Source organism: Leuciscus leuciscus, assembly GCF_965113295.1.
Source record: "Leuciscus leuciscus genome assembly, chromosome: 1".
Lineage (NCBI taxonomy): Eukaryota > Metazoa > Chordata > Actinopteri > Cypriniformes > Leuciscidae > Leuciscus > Leuciscus leuciscus.
In genome coordinates, this window is record NC_138725.1 from 53,713,819 (window position 1) to 53,732,296 (window position 18,478).

The window sequence follows — 18,478 nt, forward strand, 5'->3', positions numbered from 1 at the left end:
TAACACCTGAAGGCATCCTAGATTCTTTGGCTTCTTTTTCTTCCATAGCATTTTACCACAAGAGTGCAGCTCTGACAGTTTCCACCCTCCTCTTCAACACCCCCAACCCAGTGTGTTTAACACCCTCCTCCCCTCCCCTGCTCTATATACAGAGGGGATTGTGGCAGTAGGCCAGGAGGAAGCTTCTCGCTGCCCAAGAAAAGCAGTTCTGGCTACATCAGATGCACAGAGACAAATGGTGTCAGAACCCATAGTGTTTATGATGTGTGAATATTCTCTAGTCTTTTCATTACGTTTTAGCAAATGCTAATAAGACTGTTGATATTCTGTTATGACTGTTGTTTACTCTTTAGTTAAGTAATTTTTGCTTCACCATTACTAAGATTTACAGTTGCAGGCCATTCTGTTGGGTTTTGAAGGAATAGTTCACCAAAACATGAACATTCTGCCATTGTCACTCTCATGTCACTTATAAACTGTATGCTTTTTTCTGTGGAAAAGGGGAGTTGTTTTTTTTAGGAAACCTCATGCAGTGATTTGTCTTACAGTTCATAATTACCATTTCTGTTAGGCCGTGTGTCCACAAAAGCATTTTTTTCCCCATGGCTAGCGCATTTTTCCAATTGTTTTCAATGGGAGCGCCGCTTTTTTAAAACGGCAGCAGCGTGAAAAGGCGCTGAGTGTCTATTTCATGCTAAGTGCTAAGCGCTCTGCGATTTTTACCGGTCGCCAAGAGAAGAATCTTCAACTTTGGGTATAACGCAGTGCTCATCTCTGTCACTTTTTACCCAGCCGTCCAATTACTGTGGAAGGGGTGTTGGGGGGGATGTAGGGGACAAATTCCACACTGACCAGCCACCACATCCTGCTTGTACAACTATGACAAACAACAACAAGAAGCACATCTCTTCATCCAAAACTAGTGCCAGAGCAAGAACGTTACATTGTGTTGACATCTTTATATTCAGAAACAAACTATCTGCGAAATCAGATACTAGTAACTGTTCCGCGGATAATTCACATATAGCGTCTCAAACTGAAAAAAATGCTTTGCCACCAAAGCGTTCTAACTGTGCGTTCACCCCGCCGCCGACGAGAGCGTCAAAGTGGCCGGAAGTCATTCATTTTTAATGAGAGCCAGTGTGGTGAACAAATGAGTCCCACTGAAGAGATGATTCCGAGCTTAGGACCCAAGCAATCCGATTGGTTCAAAGCACGTTTTATGGGTAATCGCTTTAGTGCCTGGTTACAAATCATACAAAATCACTTTATTATAGAGGACGTTTGTACTATGTTATAACGAGTCATTAATGTATTTTAACTTATATGTTTCATATACTAGTTTTTAACCGAAGCTATAGATTGTGAAATTAAACATTTCTCGGTGTTAGTGTGGTTTTTAAATAATAAATAAACAACATATTTGAGCTTCAAACAACTACATTCTCGACTGAGAAACTCTTAAAACTACATTTCGTGACACAATAACAGTAGTATTTTTTTTATTTCGCGGTCTTTCTCCTCTGCTACTGGCGCAACTTGAGATTTTAAATATTAGCTATAGAATATATACAATTTACATATACAATATACAATTTAATTTAATCTTACCTTGCATATAGCAGCGGGATTTAGCATTCTACATAAAGCTACCACATAATAACACTAAAACAGTTCACGTTAGCTACGAGTTGTCGTGAGAACAGATTTAGATTTAGGCATACTAATGGAGTCCTAAGCTCGGACTCATCTCTTCAATAGGACTCATTTGTTCACCACACCGGCAGCGAGCTCCGGCGAGGGCGGCGCGGCGCGGAGAGTTGAAGTCAGGTCAACTTTATGGTAATAAGCTGTGACGCGGTTCGGCGGCAACCAATCAGAATGTAGAAGTCCTCCGCCTGAGAGGATTCCAGAGAACGCAATCCTGTAAAAATTGGTTCCGACCATATTAGTTCCCAAGCAAAATGGAGGAGAGAAGTTAATTATTTCTGTTGCAGGTTTCCCATTGTTGTATGACTTGTAAGCCGCACAACACTATTTATACTTTATAGGCAACATTTTCGCGATAGAATGCTTGTTTTTCAGCGGGAATGCAATTAATTTGCTCAAAACAACACCAATTTTGACCAATTGCATTAACCAGGAAAGTTATTGTAATGTAAACTGCACACAAATCAATGTTAATGTTAAAGCTGCCGTCGGCAACATTTTTTTGATCATATTCAGTGTAATCGACACTATAATCCGACAGAACAACATAAATAAGGTGGTTTTAGAAAAAAACCCGAGCTTCTAACTCCACCTGGAGCGTGTTATTTGTTTTGCAAAAATCCAGCGCTCCCGCTTCATCAGGTCCAATCAGCGCAGGGGGGTGTGAGATCTGACTGTCAATCACAGGTTGTGCACACGCCACAGATCCCCCCTCACTCGCGCACGTTAATATCACATGCACACGCCACGCCTGAAGTTCGCCTGGAGATTGCATGAAGCGTGATGGCGGAGAGAAAATCTACTAACAAGCTTCCAATTCCTCGGTTATTGCCATCTATGGATAGATTAGCCAGGGCAGCCTACCTCCGAGTCCATGGTGTTGATCGATGCTGAAGAGACGGACGCGTTCACAGAAAATCAGGTACACACGCACAGTGACGCACCGACGAGCACGACCTCGATGGGAGGGTGCTCGCTGGTAGTGGGGAGGGGCATGAGAGTTGTAAACATTCAAAATTTTGGCTAATCGACCCAATCTGCCAGACTTGCCGACGGCAGCTTTAATTAAAGACCAAGTCTAGTAAACATCCTATAAACTGCATGTTGAAATCAGACTCGCAGTTGACCATGAACACAAAAGCCACACCACACAAATGGAATTTGTTTATTTTGTTAGCAAAGTAACTATAATTGTTAAGTTCTTTCCATAGGTCATTTTCTTACGTTAACATTTAAAAGATTTCATGAGGTTAACTTATACCCTATGTGTGGCCAGTCTGCACAAATACTGATCAACATGCTTATTTTCTTTGCGGCCTCTTTAAATAAAGTTTAAAAAAAGATCACGCCTCCGATCTACGTCAGAGCATCAGAGCGTCCCCGAATCTTTTTCCGGCGTCGTTTGCAGGGCGGCGAGAGCGAATTTTGCCGCTCTCGCCGGCGTGAACGTACAGTTAAGCACACACAGCAAGCATTTTCAGAAGAGCGCTGGCGTTTTCAGTTGGCAAAAAACCCCCGCTTTGGTAGACACTCGGGCTTAGGATCCAGAACAACCTACTATAAGCATATTCCATGCAACTCATGTGCTGTTTTCCAAGTCTTCTAAAGCCATTTGATAACTGTGCGTGAGAAGAAAAGACTAAAAGTTTTCACAAATTATTCATAATCTTCGTCTCTGAAACGGTGCAACAACATGTCAGAACTGAACAAGTTTCAAATGCCAGTTCAAATGTGTCAAATTACATTTGAGTGCTGCAGCAAAGGAAGATAAATTGTATTCTGTTCCTTGCACATAGCTGTCATATGGCTTAATTTTAAAGATGCATTTATGTTGGTTTTTTTGGTCCTTTCTAGGGATGGAAAAAGTGGCCACTATGAACTGAAAAAAACAGCTTGAAGATTTTTCAAAAATTACCTTTTCTTTTTCATGGATTAAAAATAACAGCATACGGTTTTGGAACAACATGAGGTTGAATAAACAATGACAATTTTTATTTTTGGGTGAACTATCCCTTTAATCTGTTTTTCTTCAAACATTAAGAGTGAATGATAACAACTTGCAAAATATTTTATCTTTAAAGCACAACAGTCTGTAATGAATGTACTTTTTTAAACTTTGTCTATGACTTTATATTTTCAAAAATGTTCATCCTTCACAGGAACCAATTGATCACACATAACTCTAATCCTAAACTTGTACCTGTAATTTTCTCACTTAGGTGATAAAATCAGACACATTCAAACATTTGCGGCACCTGGAGATCCTCCAGCTCTCCAAGAACCAGATTCGTCAAATAGAGGTGGGTGCTTTCAATGGCCTCCCAAACCTCAACACTCTGGAACTGTTCGACAACCGCCTCACTCTGGTGCCATCGCAAGCCTTTGAGTACCTCAGCAAGCTGCGAGAACTGTGGTTACGAAACAATCCAATCGAGACCTTACCAGGCTATGCCTTTCATCGCGTCCCCTCGCTGCGACGTCTTGACCTAGGCGAACTCAAAAAGCTGGATTATATATCTGACGCAGCCTTTGTTGGACTTATCAACCTGCGCTACCTGAACTTGGGTATGTGTGGTCTGAAGGACATCCCTAACTTAACTCCCCTGGTGCGACTGGAGGAGCTAGAGTTGTCTGGGAACCGTCTGGAAATCATCAGACCCGGATCCTTCCAAGGCCTGGAATCTTTACGCAAACTATGGCTCATGCATTCTCAGATGTCGGTCATCGAGCGCAATGCTTTCGATGATCTCAAGAACCTAGAGGAGCTCAACCTATCCCACAATTCCCTACACTCTTTGCCCCATGACCTTTTCACACCCTTGCAGAAGCTTGAGCGAGTTCATCTCAATCACAACCCTTGGGTGTGCAACTGTGACGTGCTGTGGCTAAGCTGGTGGCTGAAAGAAACCGTGCCGAGCAACACAACCTGCTGTGCACGGTGCCATGCGCCACCCTACCTAAAGGGAAAGTACATTGGAGAGCTGGACCAGAGCCATTTCACCTGCTATGCCCCCGTCATTGTGGAGCCGCCCACTGACCTCAATGTGACAGAGGGCATGGCTGCTGAGCTCAAGTGTCGCACCGGTACCTCCATGACTTCTGTGAACTGGATCACACCGAATGGCACCCTAATGACCCATGGCTCCTATCGGGTCAGGATTTCCGTGCTGCATGATGGCACACTGAATTTCACCAATGTAACTCTGCGCGACACTGGCCAATACACCTGCATGGTGACCAACTCAGCTGGGAACACTACGGCAACTGCTGTCCTGAATGTGACCGCAGCAGACGTTAGCGTCAACTACACCTACTTCACCACGGTCACTGTAGAAACTGTGGAGAGTACGGGGGATGAAGAATCTGCATTGCGTGCCATCAACGAGACCATTATCCACATTCCTGGGACGACACCTTCTGGGCACCTCTGGGATAAAGTTGTCCCCACTACTGCCTCTTCTCTCTCAATCCTTGGCTCATCGTCTTCTCCCCGAGCAACCAAACCCACTTTCACAGTCCCCATTTCTGAGCCCAGCTACCCCTCTGGACTAGACGATGTCATGAAGACCACCAAAATCATCATTGGTTGCTTTGTGGCCATTACCTTCATGGCCGCTGTCATGCTGGTGGTGTTCTACAAGCTGCGGAAGCAGCACCAGTTGCACAAACACCACGGGCCGACACGAGCCATCGAGATTATTAACGTCGAAGATGAGATCGGAGCGGGAGCGGGCATCCGTGGCAGCGGCATTTCAGGAGGATCCACAGTACTGCAAGCAGGGTCCGGCGGACAGAGCTTGCGACTGCACCACCCTGAAATCGTCAACCTCCCAAACCTTGCACGAGCAGAGCATCTCAACCATTACTACAAGGCCCATCACTTCAACAATAACATGATGGGTCTGGGCCTTGGTGGAGGCTCGGGCGGAGGCCTAAACAATAACAACAACCCTTCGCCCTGCTCCCAGGCCCAGAATATCCCCATCTCTTGCACGCAGGTGCCAGTCTCTGCAGGTAGTACATCATGCTCCATGCCTTCTTCAATGCCTCTGCCGACCCTTGGCATCCACGGGTCACTGAAAGGCCTGATGAGTAAAGGGCAGAACCCACAGATCGAGCCGTTACTATTCAAGAGCGGCTCCAAGGAGAATGTCCAAGAAACCCAGATCTGAAGTTGAGAAAGAGAGGAGGGGAGAAAGGGAGAAAGGTAAATGTACAGATAAGAAATGGAGAAAGAGTATCAGGGAGACAGAAACAGATGAAAGGTATTGGCTGTTCAACCCCTATGGGTATGTTCTCAGGAGTAATGAGAAAGGCAGTCCCAGCATTGTATGAAATATAGCCTACACAAGAATACAAGATACAGTTGTGAAATCACTACAAAGTAAATACGCTGGCAAAGAGTGGGGGAATTTCTAGAAGGAAGAAGGCAACCACACCGCAGTTTAAAATCACAGTCTTTGCCATACTATGATCTGCACGTATCAAGGGGATCATCAGACATCAGCAAACAAAACCACACTTGCCAATACAATATAAATCCATACGTTTTTGTATAATGCAAGAATGATAATTATGTGCCAAACTTGCACCAATCTGTGCCAAAGCAAAATCTTTGCACATCAGCATGTGTACAGACACATTTCAGAAGATGAAAAGATCTGTGCGTATACTTTACACCATCATATACAGATCTCCATCAATAAAGCAGGATGCTACAAAAATCAAAACCATACGCACCATTAGGTAGGAAATGTATATAGAAATACATGAACAACCTTAAGTATTTATGGACACTGACTGAGAACGAAAGATCATGTGTGTAAATGGTTTAGAGAACCGTAAAGCTCAGATGACAAAAATGGATCATTAAAATTTTGTTGAGGTTCGTGGTCCTATGAAGGAAAGATGGATTAGTAGACCAGCACTGTGTTGAGGGCCTGTTTCTTGATGATGATGGACTCAGTTTCTCCCCTTTCTCAAAGGCTGTCACAGTTAAGGGGAAGAGATGAAAAACAAACAAGAACCTAAAGCGCAAAAAGACAATGAAAGATATACAAATTTTAAGAGAATATATAAACTATGAAAGTATACATGATATATAAATATATTTTCATTCAGAGAAATAAATTATGAAGAATCTTTACATTTTTCTGACTGAAGCCACGGCTTTTGAAGAATTAGCAGCTGCTGTTGTAGCGCTTTGTCACTGATAATTCCTTTCTCTGCATAAAAACAAAAATGCGTCTTAAACTGGTATACCCTCGTGGGACTTAAGGGCATCGTGAGGAGACAGAGGGACAGGGATGGATATTCTGGAGATTGTGTTTGATTTCAGATACTTTGGCTTTGTTTTAAGTCTTAAAAGGTTTCTCTTTCCTGTTCTATCAGGGTTATTGAGAAGAGGTCATTTTAATTCACATTATAACTACTGTTTGATTCCGCAGGCCTTTGAGATCTAAATTGGGTCGATATCAGTTATCACCATTATCAACAAAATTATAAGACAATAATGATGATACTATGTAATGCAATGAAACAAAATACTGTAAAAGTTTATCTACATGCTGCTATACTGAGAAAAGGCGTTTTTTTGTGGGACATTTTAGCGAACCCCGATTTGAAAACTGAATAAAAAGAGGCTCCTGTTGACATTACATTACTACTACTATCATCATTATTGAGAAACATCAAGTGTCAAAAGCATAGCAGATTTGTTTGGTTTCATTGTTTTTACCTAGAGGTGATGTTTGTGTAAAAAGTGGTTGTCGCCACAGCTGATAATCCCCTCAGTTAAGCTGGAATAGCAGTGGACCTACTGACAATGACAACGATTTGCTTGAAGCACCACAAAGCCACAACAACAAATCCAAACAAGGAAATGGATGGGCCTTAAAATGGCCCCCTCAATGGCCTGTCCCCTTTGTTTTGTACAAGACAAAAACTTTACCAGGACCCTGCTTTTTTTGCCAATGTGATTGAAGGAGATTCAGAACAGAACACAAACTCTGGTGAATACTGCAGGGGTAAATGGATTATTTCAAACACTGTGTCCAGACATGTGGACGGCACTACTGTTTGAGCAGAAAGCCAACGGAGGATAGCTTTTGAAAGGTAAGAGAAAACCCACTCAGTGAACGAGATTGGAGTTTGGAAAGCTTTTTTTTAATGAAAAAGGACAAATAAATGACAACTATAGAAACTTATAGAGCTCTTTTAAAACAAAACTACTATGATAATAAGTGTCTTTCATTATTTGTTTTTATCTAGTTTCATTTCATTTTGTTTTTTTCTTTTTCAAAATCAAGTGTTATCTTAATTGTAATATTGTTATTGTTATTATAATTAGCTAATATTACATTTGTTATAATTATGAAAAATGTTCTGTTAGCAAAAGTCACTTCGAAATTTAAAAAAAATTATATATATATACACACACATATATGTATATGTATATATATATATATATATATATATATATATGGCACACAAAATGGCAACTGAAATTGTGAAACTTGGTGGCATTGATTTGTTCTATGTTTGTGTCTTTTCTTTTTCCCATGTATTTGAGGTACCACTGTATGTAACCCTTGGAGCTTATATACAGTTTGGAGATAGTTCTCCCGAGATGCAGACAGAATGTGATTTGCTGGTGGTAGCGTTCTTCTCTGCAGAGAAAGAAATGAGAGAGAGAGAGAGAGACTGAGTTTCTAATACACGCTTGTTCTCAGAATGTCACCCATTATCAGTGCCGAGAAGTGCGACTGTGCCATGTCAACACCCTGTTGCCACGGCAACACGCCTTCGCACTAATGTGCCAAACACTGTCAGAGCCAGGGTGCCATCTTTGTGGGTCCCCGTGCCTGTGTTTGTCAAACCTTGTTAGCCTACAACACGTACAAATATCCACACGCGAGCACACCACTGTGTCAATTGTCATCCGACATATTGGCGCACCCATACTCTGGCACAGTGTCCCAACTGGTTCCTATGGTGAGGTTTCCCTGGCAACTGTTGCTGCTGCGACGGTCCCTATCACCGCGTTCAGGTCTCAGATGCAAATGCGAGGACAGAGGCAGTATAGGACGCCATTTACGAGGACATAACAGTGTTCTTAAATTGGAAATTAGCATATTTGCAGCACACTGCATATCAATAAACCTCCTTACCATTGACATTCATGAACCTTGAGTAGCAGTCATCAAGATGCCCATATCTAACACGCCCTTGATCTTCCATAGGCACATCATCCCCTACTCTTGAAATTATCATATTCTCCCTCTCATACCGACGATATGCATATGTTCATTTGCTTCTTGGGTGAATTACGTACACATCTGTCTGCGTGTGTGTGTGTGCATGTGAATGTACCAGACACAGTAATCGTATTACATTTGTGCTTAAGGCATATGCTTTCTTTCCAAAGCAACTTACAAGAAAGTATTGCCAAGCAGATTGGTAGTGGGACAGGGCAGAGACTGTTATAACATATCACATATCTCATGATCTCCACCTAGCCTGCAACCTCAGATATCTCTCGCTTCCTGAAGTCTTTATGAAGCATGCGAATGCTGTGACAAAGGTAGGAAGACAGGAGCCCTCTCTCTCCCTCGTAGCACTGCGGTATCTGAGTCACAGGGCCCAAAACACACACACTCGTACACATCAAGCCGACGAATCTCAGCTCTCTCATAAACACGCTTGGCAGAGAAATACCCTGCTCACCAGCTGGTTCAGGACTTATGCAAAGTGCACCAGAGAATGTGGTGTTGCGGGTTTTGGCTTAACCATGTGTCTGTGTGTGAGTGTATGTATGACAACTTTGGAAATGGCCCTTTCAGCTTTTGTAAGCTTATTTGAAGACATCCAAGTATTTCGATCATTGTTTTTCATTGATGTAATTTTCTTTGCCCTCTGTGTGTGTGTGAGAGAGAGAGCGAGTTTGCGATGTGTGTTTTACAGTAAAAGACTTATTGACAACATTGTTCTTGTTGTCATTGCAGTGTGTTTGAGCGTGCACGTGGTGAGCTTGTGGATGCATGTTTGTGACATCTGTGTTTTTTTGCATTAAGAGACGGCGAGAGTCAGACATCCATTTTCAAATCCCCGCTTTAAATCACTTTAGCATATTTTCCAATGCTTCAGGCTTGTGTATGATCTTCTGAATGATGCTCTTAGCCAGAATGGATAAAAACATCAGTTGTGGATTTTCTTTCTTTTTTCCCCTCCTAAATACCCCAATCGAGAAGTCAGGGGCCAGTCGTGCCAATTTCCTACCGGTTGAAACGGTGGGAGGTACTTCCCTAGTAGTGGCCGTGATACATAATTCAGAAATTCAGACGTGTGGCGATGGTCCCCGTTTTTTTGTGTTAAAGCTGCAGTCACGCTCAGGCTTTGACAGACAAATCTAGGACAACTTTTGCTTGTGGGGGGGGGGTAAATATCTTATTCCAGCTTTTACTTAAAAGGTTTGTATTTGGTCATTTGCACTTTGATCCTGTATTCATCAGCAGAAGATCTATAGCATTGGTCTCTGAGATGTGACAGTCTGAGCCACTAAACCAAGTAGAACACACAAACTAGCTTCTACTCACTTGAGAGTGCATCGCTAGAATATCAATTACATTTAAGTTAAAAATCATACTTCAGCCCTGCTGGTGGTGGAAGCTGTAGTGATGGTCCGTTTCTAAAGCAGCTGCGAGGGATGCAGTCATTCTTCATGTATTGCACTGCTTCATTGTAATTGTCAGGGCTAGACAGAACAGACAAATCTTTCATGGCAGGGTGTGGATGTAGCTTGTGTTCCTAACAAATACAATTTTTACCACAGTTCCACAGCCCGTCACGGCGCTCTGACACCGATGCTCCCAATTGTGAGGCTGGCTTAAAAAAAAACTAAAAAACATTGTGCAATGAAAAACTCAATCACACTTTTTTGCTTGTCAGGAAAATGGAATATTTAGATTTCTTTTATAGTTCAAGACTTTTTAGAAAATATATTAGTATGTTGTAAAAAGTTTATTTTTCTTACCCAACTAGCAAGTTATATATATATATATATATATAGTACCGTATATAATTTATTTCTGTAATGCAGAGCTGAATTTTCATCATGAAAATTTTTTTATATTATTTTAAATTATTATTAAATAATTATATTATTTATAAAATAATAATTGTAATATTTGAAAGTATATTAAAGTAAAAAAAAACATTATTTTAAATTTTAATAATATTTCACAATATTACTGTTTTTTTTCTGTATTTTTGATCAAATAAGTGCCGGCTTGATAAGCATAAGAGACTTCGTTCAAAAACATTAAAAATAGTAACGAAGAAGACCTTAGATGCAAGAAGTCTGTCTGACATTTATCTTTTAAATTAGCATTTTTTTCAGGCTCATATGTTTAGGTTTTGTAATTTCACTGAAAATGTTATTAGTCAGTTATTGAGATGCCATATTTAAAAAAAAAATTCACTGATAAGAGTAAAATTAAAAACCTAAACATGCTCATTTAAAATAAAATTATCAGACGGACTTAGAGTTTTTTTTTTGTCTAGTCTTCATACACAATAGGCTACTGTTCAAAAGTTTGGGGTCAATATTATTTTAAAAAAGAGAAGAAATTAATACTTTGAATTAGCAAGGATGCATCAAATTGACAGTAAATACATTTATATTGTAACAATATATTTCAAATAAATGAACTTTCTATTCATAAACGAATCCTGAAAAAAAGCATTATGGTTTCGACAAAAAAGCAGCACAACATGATAATAAGAAATGTTTCTTATTGATTTCTGAAGGATCAAGTGACTGAAGACTGGAGTAATGATGCTGAAAATTCAGCTTTGTCATCGCAGGAATAATATATCTAAATCTTGAAAATAAACATGCATTTTTAACTTGATCGTCTTTTTATGGCCTACATTGACAGACTTCATATTGAATTCTGTGTTATTATTGTGATTACTATTATTTGCTGGTCAGTGCACACAAAACTATAGTCTGCTTTAATGTCGAGGGTGAAAGAGAGAGAGAGAGAGAGAGAGAGAGAGAGAGAGAACCAGTGTTGTTCAACCCTGAAAACTTATTTAGCCCCTGAGATTGAGTGTGCGTGACAGATTTGGAATTGAGCATTATAGCTGCTTGAGTGTGTGTGTGTGTGTGTGTGTGTGTGTGTGTGTGTGTGTGTGTGTGTGTGTGTGTGTGTGTGTGTGTGTGTGTGTGTGTGTGGCAAAAATCACACATGATTTATCGTGTTAGGGAGCGTGTGTATGGTTTGTTTGAACGTGCCTCGTTTGCCATTGTAGATGTTGTGTGGGTTCCTTGATACCCATCTATGTGCGCTTGTGTGTGTTTGAGGGGTTTTATGAAGAGAATGAGATCAGTTGTTCACGGCATCTCTTTGCGTCATCACACTGGTCTGTACAAGAGCCCGCAGCAGCTTGTCAAACACTGATTGCCGCTGAGCACACACAAAACACCAATGCAAGACTGTATCCTAGACCCTCACCTTAGTCAATAAAGAGTGCTTTTACCCGCCTCCTCCCTCGAACACACACATGTGCCTACAGACAGAGATAATTAGCCTACATGTGACACCTCACACTCGGAAACAGCATTATGTCTTCTGTGGGATTTCACCCAGTTTGTGCCTTAATGTAATCCTCCATGGTACAAGCTTCTCAAATGTCACTGTCATTTTTGATTGGATGCCACTTGACTGGCTGGTAAATGCACATGGGCCAGACATGTTGTATGTATACTGTGCTTCTACATGTCTGCAGTAATATCTGTCCTAGGTTCGGTTTAAGAGACTGACGGTTGTAGCTTGACTTGCCTGCTTTGAACTTTGAAGGATGTCACTCGGTTTTGTGATGGTGGTCGTGTGGCTGATTATCATCCTGTGTGTGTGTGTGTGTGTGTGTGTGTGTGTGTGTGTGTGTGTGTGTGTGTGTGTGTGTGTGTGTGTGTGTGTGTGTGTGTGTGTGTGTGTGTGTGTGTGTGTGTGTGTGTGTGTGTGTGTGTGTGTGTGTGTGTGTGTGTGTGTGTGTGTGTGTGTTTCCTGGAAACATCAGAAAGACAAGTTTTGAGATATTGACTACTTTAAAACAAATAGCTAGGTTTCGCAAAGGCTGTGTGAAGATAAAGTTAAAGTTGAGTGTGTTTGCTAATGGGAATGAATTACATTGCTAAATTCAGTTCACATAGATTATTTCATAGGACAAATCCCTTACAATATTGCTTTTTCAATCCTGTGTTTACTCCCACAATGCTCTATGGTTTAGAGACACTGTGATGTGTTCTGCTCCTCTGGTTTAGAAAGTCTTGCAACTTTTGACTGCAAAATATCACTTTCTTTATCAGTGTTTTTTGTTGTTTTCACTTTAGAAGCAAGGTTGCTTAAAACATGGGGTTTTGATGGCAAGGACCATCAAATACGACCGCTTTCCTAAAAGGAAAAATAAATAAATGTATTTACTGTCTGAGAAAAATATTAAGTGTGATATTATAAAGACATCAAAATTAAATAAATAGCTTTTATATTCTCATTTTACTAAAGTAAATTGTTAAAAAAATATTATCTGGAAAACTGCTGTTAATAAATGAAATGAAAAATCTGAATGAAATAATCTGTAATCTTTAAAAATATATATTTCATTATTTCTGACTAGTCTTTGCAACAGAATCAGAATCAAATAGTGTTACGATCTTGAATGTAAAAATAATAACATGGATATTTATGTTAAACATATTTCATTATTTCATATTCAGTGCATGGACCCCAGTTTAAACTCCCTTGCATAAAATATTAAGATTTGTGTTCAAAGAATTTACATGAATAACGTTTTTTTCTGTTTTTAGGCATAAATATAACAAATGAGGTTTAGGTTTAAACAAACAAAAAAATGCCAATGGGGTAAGAAAAATAAACTTTAATTAATTCAAGGTATATTCTCTTAAAAATCTTGATACCTTAAGCAATTTTGCTGCTGAAGTAGCAAAATCCTCTTGTTTTTCATTATAAATATCTAAACACCCTTACAACAAGACAAAAACACTAGATTATTTTGCAGTGTAGGGTTGTGTAAATGAGTGACAGCGTCTTGAATGAGTCGGCGCTGTTAAAACCGCTGAAGCAGCATCTTGGTTCCTCTCTGAGGATAAACTCTCAGTTGAGTTTCAGACCGTGCCTTTTGCTGCTCTTCAGCCTCCAACACAGTTACTGTTTATGGTTTTTGGGCATCGTAATGGCTGTGTGATGTTTTGTTTGAATGAAGTTGGAAAGTGAGGGTGAATAATATTAGAGAGGCAGTCCACTGGAAAAACGTTGAAGTGGACAGTGTCCAGCCAGCCTGTGAAGGAGCAATGAGCTGTGACCCCATCACCTTATGATGAACCTGCTCATGCTGTTAAAGCTGCAAGAGAACCTGGTCTGGGTTCTCGGGGTCAGAGCGCTCGTGCTTTCTGAGACTGAGTGAACTGAAGGATCTGAATGTAACCCAGTTACAGTGTAGCGCGGCGGAACGCAGAACAAGCTTTGCAGAAGAGGCGAAACAAAAGTGTGCCATTATCTCAGCACATTAAATCTCACACACACACACTGATTTTGGTGCAATAACTTTAAAAGGCACAGAGCGGCATAACAGTAAACATTTATCAATATGAAATAAAGCTTAACTAGAATTATTGATTTCACTTTAAACTTCTCCCCCCTTTTGTCAGCTTTCAAGCTTTTGATTTATGTTCACGGAGCAGTCATTTTTGTTAAACAATTTCCTTTCTATCCTTCCCCAGTGGGGTTTTCCCAAAACCCAGAACACTGAAGATGATTAGACAACATTCGTGTTCTTGCCCAGAGATTGTTATACTTTGGATGTCAGGAACCCTCAAATATGAAGATCTCTTTCATAAAATATAAAGGCAGCTATTCATTTTAACCCATTTTTATTGTGTGAGAAAACTGAGACAACAACATTTAAATGTTTCCAACAATAAATATTTGCTATTTCCCGAGATTGCACGAGACTTCATTATACGCTATAGAAGTATTTGGGCTACAAACTAGTGTGTTTATGATTACGATAATAAATTAAAATAACATGTTAACAAATACCAGTTTGCAATATCAAGCTGCGTAACGGACTGTTTTTGTACAGATAAAAACCATGAGAAAAAAAAAATATTACACCCAATGCTAATTGACTTTTAAAAGTTTTGAACTTGTGAGCTCTTTCACCGAGGTCAAAAATCATTCCACTGGAACTAGGGCTAAAATCAAGGTTGAAGTTATAAACTCGCACTTATTTGCTAATTCTGCTGATAAATCTATGACAAAGAACAAGATCAGGAGAGAAAATAGAGGGAGCGATGAGATGAGGCTGGCTGTCATAGGACGTTCTGACATGTCTTGTCACTAGTCATCATGTCTTATTTGAGCGTTTGTGCGTGTAGGCATGTCTGCGCCAATGACTTTGTGAACTAAGTAAGAAAGGTGTTCGTACATCTACCAAACAATGAGTGTGTGGGCATATAGGAGTCTGCGTTTGTATGACGTGTGTGAATGTGTGTATACTGTATGTTGTAGGTGTCTGCGTGAACATTCTGTGTGTTTGCTCAATGACAGCCAGCATGTGGACGTCCATCCGTCTGCCAGATTGAGTCATGTGTGTCTCGGTGCAAGCGTTTGTCTATGGGACATTGCTATCCTTGTATGTCAAGCGTCGCTGTGGGCTGTGATGACCTCACTGTTATAACCTGCAGGAATGAGAGGCGCACAGCTGAAATCACTACGCTCTCTCCTTTTCTCACCCTCTTCCTCCTTCCCTACATCTATATCTCCTGACATGCGGAGAACACATCAGACCTTTTTTGTTCTGAGTCACTGACTTACAGAGAAAGAAAATAAGAGTAAAAGGAGACGTTCATTCAGACCCTTAAAGGGATAATTTACCCAGAAATGTAAGTTCTGTCATCAGTTATTTAACCTCAGGTTGTTCCAAACCAGTATGACTTTCTTTCTTCTGCTGAACACAAAAGGTGAATTTTCGAGACATTCTTTTGAATTGAATGAAACTGAGGCTGTAAAGGGGGCTGTAAAGCTTCCAAAAAGATGCAAAAGCACAATAAAAGTGGTCCATTTGACTCATGCGCTGCAATCCAAGTCTTCTGAAACCATATGATACAGTAGTTGTGTGTGACGAGCAGTTTGAAATTTAAGTTGCTATTCACCGATAATGTTCCTCCAGTGAGCCGTTAACCGTTACGACCGGGTCATCAAGTCAGTGAGCTGAGCTAAAGCACCGAAACAGTCTGAACCATTGAGAAAGAAAAGAACTGAATCAGTCTGAATCATTCCGCGTGGTTATGTGAACTGGAGCAAATAATTCATTGAAAAGATCTTGCACATGAATGATTCAAATTGAATAATGTTTTAAATTTCAGTCAATTTCTAACACAAAGCTTCAGAAGATGAAATATACCACGAGAGTCATAAGGACCACTGTGCTTTTTCACATTTTGGAGCTCGAATCCTGATTCACTTGTGAAAATATGGCCAGAAAATTCGTAAAAAATTCCACTTTTGGGAATCAATTCATATTGGTTTGGGACGTCAGTGTGAGTAAATATATAACGTTATTTAACGATCGCTTAATTCCTTTGCCGTTTTACCTTAGTTTCCCAGATTCATCTCTTGTTTCTTTCTCTCTCTCTCACTCTTTCTCCCATCAGCCTCTCGTTTATCCTTTCTTCCTGTAGGACCAGAAATTCACGACTGTCTGGTGTCTAACACACAAACAGACAGACGTGCTGTAACCACAGTCCTCTCTTGAGAGATTGGGGAGAAAAAACAGAAACACAACAGAGAAGCAAACTGATGCCTCAGATATTTCCTTCCCTCTGTTCAATTAAACATTCCCCCCATCTGCCACCTTGGGTTGTTTGAGTCCCTCTGAAATATTGAAGGTAGTTGTTAATGTGATTGTTTCTCCTGACTCTGTTTGAACCTGTTAGATAAATCGCTCTGGAATGTGTATTATTAACATCTGAAATGTGTCATGTGTGCGTGTGTGTGTGCGCGCGTGTGTGTGTGTGTGTGTGTGTGTGTGTGTGTGTGTGTGTGTGTGTGGAGGAGGGCAGATTCGTTCTGCTGTAATGGTTCTGTGCCAAATCTTTTTCAGACCATTCAATCTCTGTTCATGTGCCATACTGATAAATTTATGGAATAAAAGATGTTCTTTTTGCACAAAATGAGTATTGAACTGTGGGTGGTTATTTTGGATGTTTTTCGTGTCAAAAACAGGATCAAACAACCAACGGATGCAAAATGGGAGATGTGAGAACATCGGTGTGTGTTTTCTATGTCTACTTGTATGAATTTAGACATACATTTTCAAGTCGACATGAAACGACATTCGCAGCCAATTAGAATTTTGCAAATGTACATATTTTTCTCAGTGAAATATGATATACAGTGAGAAAAGATAGGGGAGTATTTGATTTTATCCACTGGGATTTGACTGGATTGTGAAAAGGGGAGGGGCTTAGAAATAAGTCAAGTCATTAGCCAAAGTCATCAGCCAAAAAAAAAGTTATAGAAGTGCTGGAGCAAGTAATTTCATTTTTATAAAAGAATATAAATACTTTTCCCCCCTAATGTAACAACATGCACTGATGTAACACGCACAATAAGACCATTAAGACATGCAGTTAATAGTTCATTTTGATGTCATGTTGACATTTAACATCTGACTCAGTGATTTGTGTGAGTTTATGGGTGTGTCTTAAAATGGATTCGGTGTATGTGCGTTTAGCAGCCATTATGTCAATGTGTTACTGCTGCTTTGACACTAGAGCTGTGACTTGCTAGCTGCAGGGTGTTTAGGTTGACCCCGATGGCTGACCTCCGCCTGCGCTGTGCGGGTGAGTGTGTGTGTGTGTGTGTGTGTGTCTCTGGGCTGATGTTTAGCCTGCAGTCTACACGCCTCCTGTGCTGGCTGAGGGTTAGCTATGGGGTCAGCATCTGAATACAACTGACTCAGGGTTACAATTATTGGCTAACCTAAGGGTGTGCATGCTAGTCTGTATATGAGGGTGACATTGTGATTGTGTTCCTTCATGTCCATTTGCGTTTTGCAAATTAGATACAAAAACAGGGGACAGGCAGAACGTTCAAGAGAAGCTCTGTGCTCTGCATGCTTCTGCGTAAAAGGTTTCGGCTGACGTTTTATTCCACCCCAGTGAAGGAGTGTTCTCAATGCATGAATAAAAGTATGCATATGTTTATGAGTATCTGTGTCTTTATGAAGGGATAGCAACACACACAGATGAATAAGGTCAACTCAAACTTAATAAAAAAAATATATATATTAATCAGTATTTTTGTCTTATTTTCCAGAATTTTTTTTTTTAAACTGCCTTAAAACAAGATGTGGTTACATAAAATAAGGAGGCTTAACTTCTCAGAGAATAATACCTTTTTTCTTATCACATTTGCACAAAAAAAAAAAAATATATATATATATGCTTAAGAATGAAAAAACAATAACTTAATTATATGTAATTATACAATTTATTTATTGCATTTTTTTCATTTATAAATGTATTAATAAATATATGTAATTTTACTTTATTAAATTTATCTTGTTTTAAGCAATTAAATATATATTTTACTGCTATTTTTTCACCCCATATATAATATTATGGTAATTTCACAAATTTTTGGACAGGGTTTCTTTAAAGTATCTTGAATCATGATTTTCC

The 18,478-nt window shown here is 39.9% G+C and overlaps 1 protein-coding gene across 5 annotated transcripts in view; it reads left to right on the top strand.

The window, feature by feature from the left end:
* lrrc4ba (leucine rich repeat containing 4Ba) overlaps positions 1 to 14,720 on the top strand; it is a 41,406-nt gene extending 26,686 nt beyond the window's left edge. For all 5 annotated transcript variants that reach the window (XM_082142393.1, XM_082142392.1, XM_082142394.1 and 2 more), the window contains one exon: positions 3,930 to 14,720. In XM_082142393.1, the coding sequence (XP_081998519.1) occupies positions 3,930 to 5,882 (1,953 nt within the window). In that variant the 3' untranslated portion in view covers positions 5,883 to 14,720. The remainder of the gene's footprint in view (positions 1 to 3,929) is intronic.
* Positions 14,721 to 18,478: the final 3,758 nt, after the last annotated feature.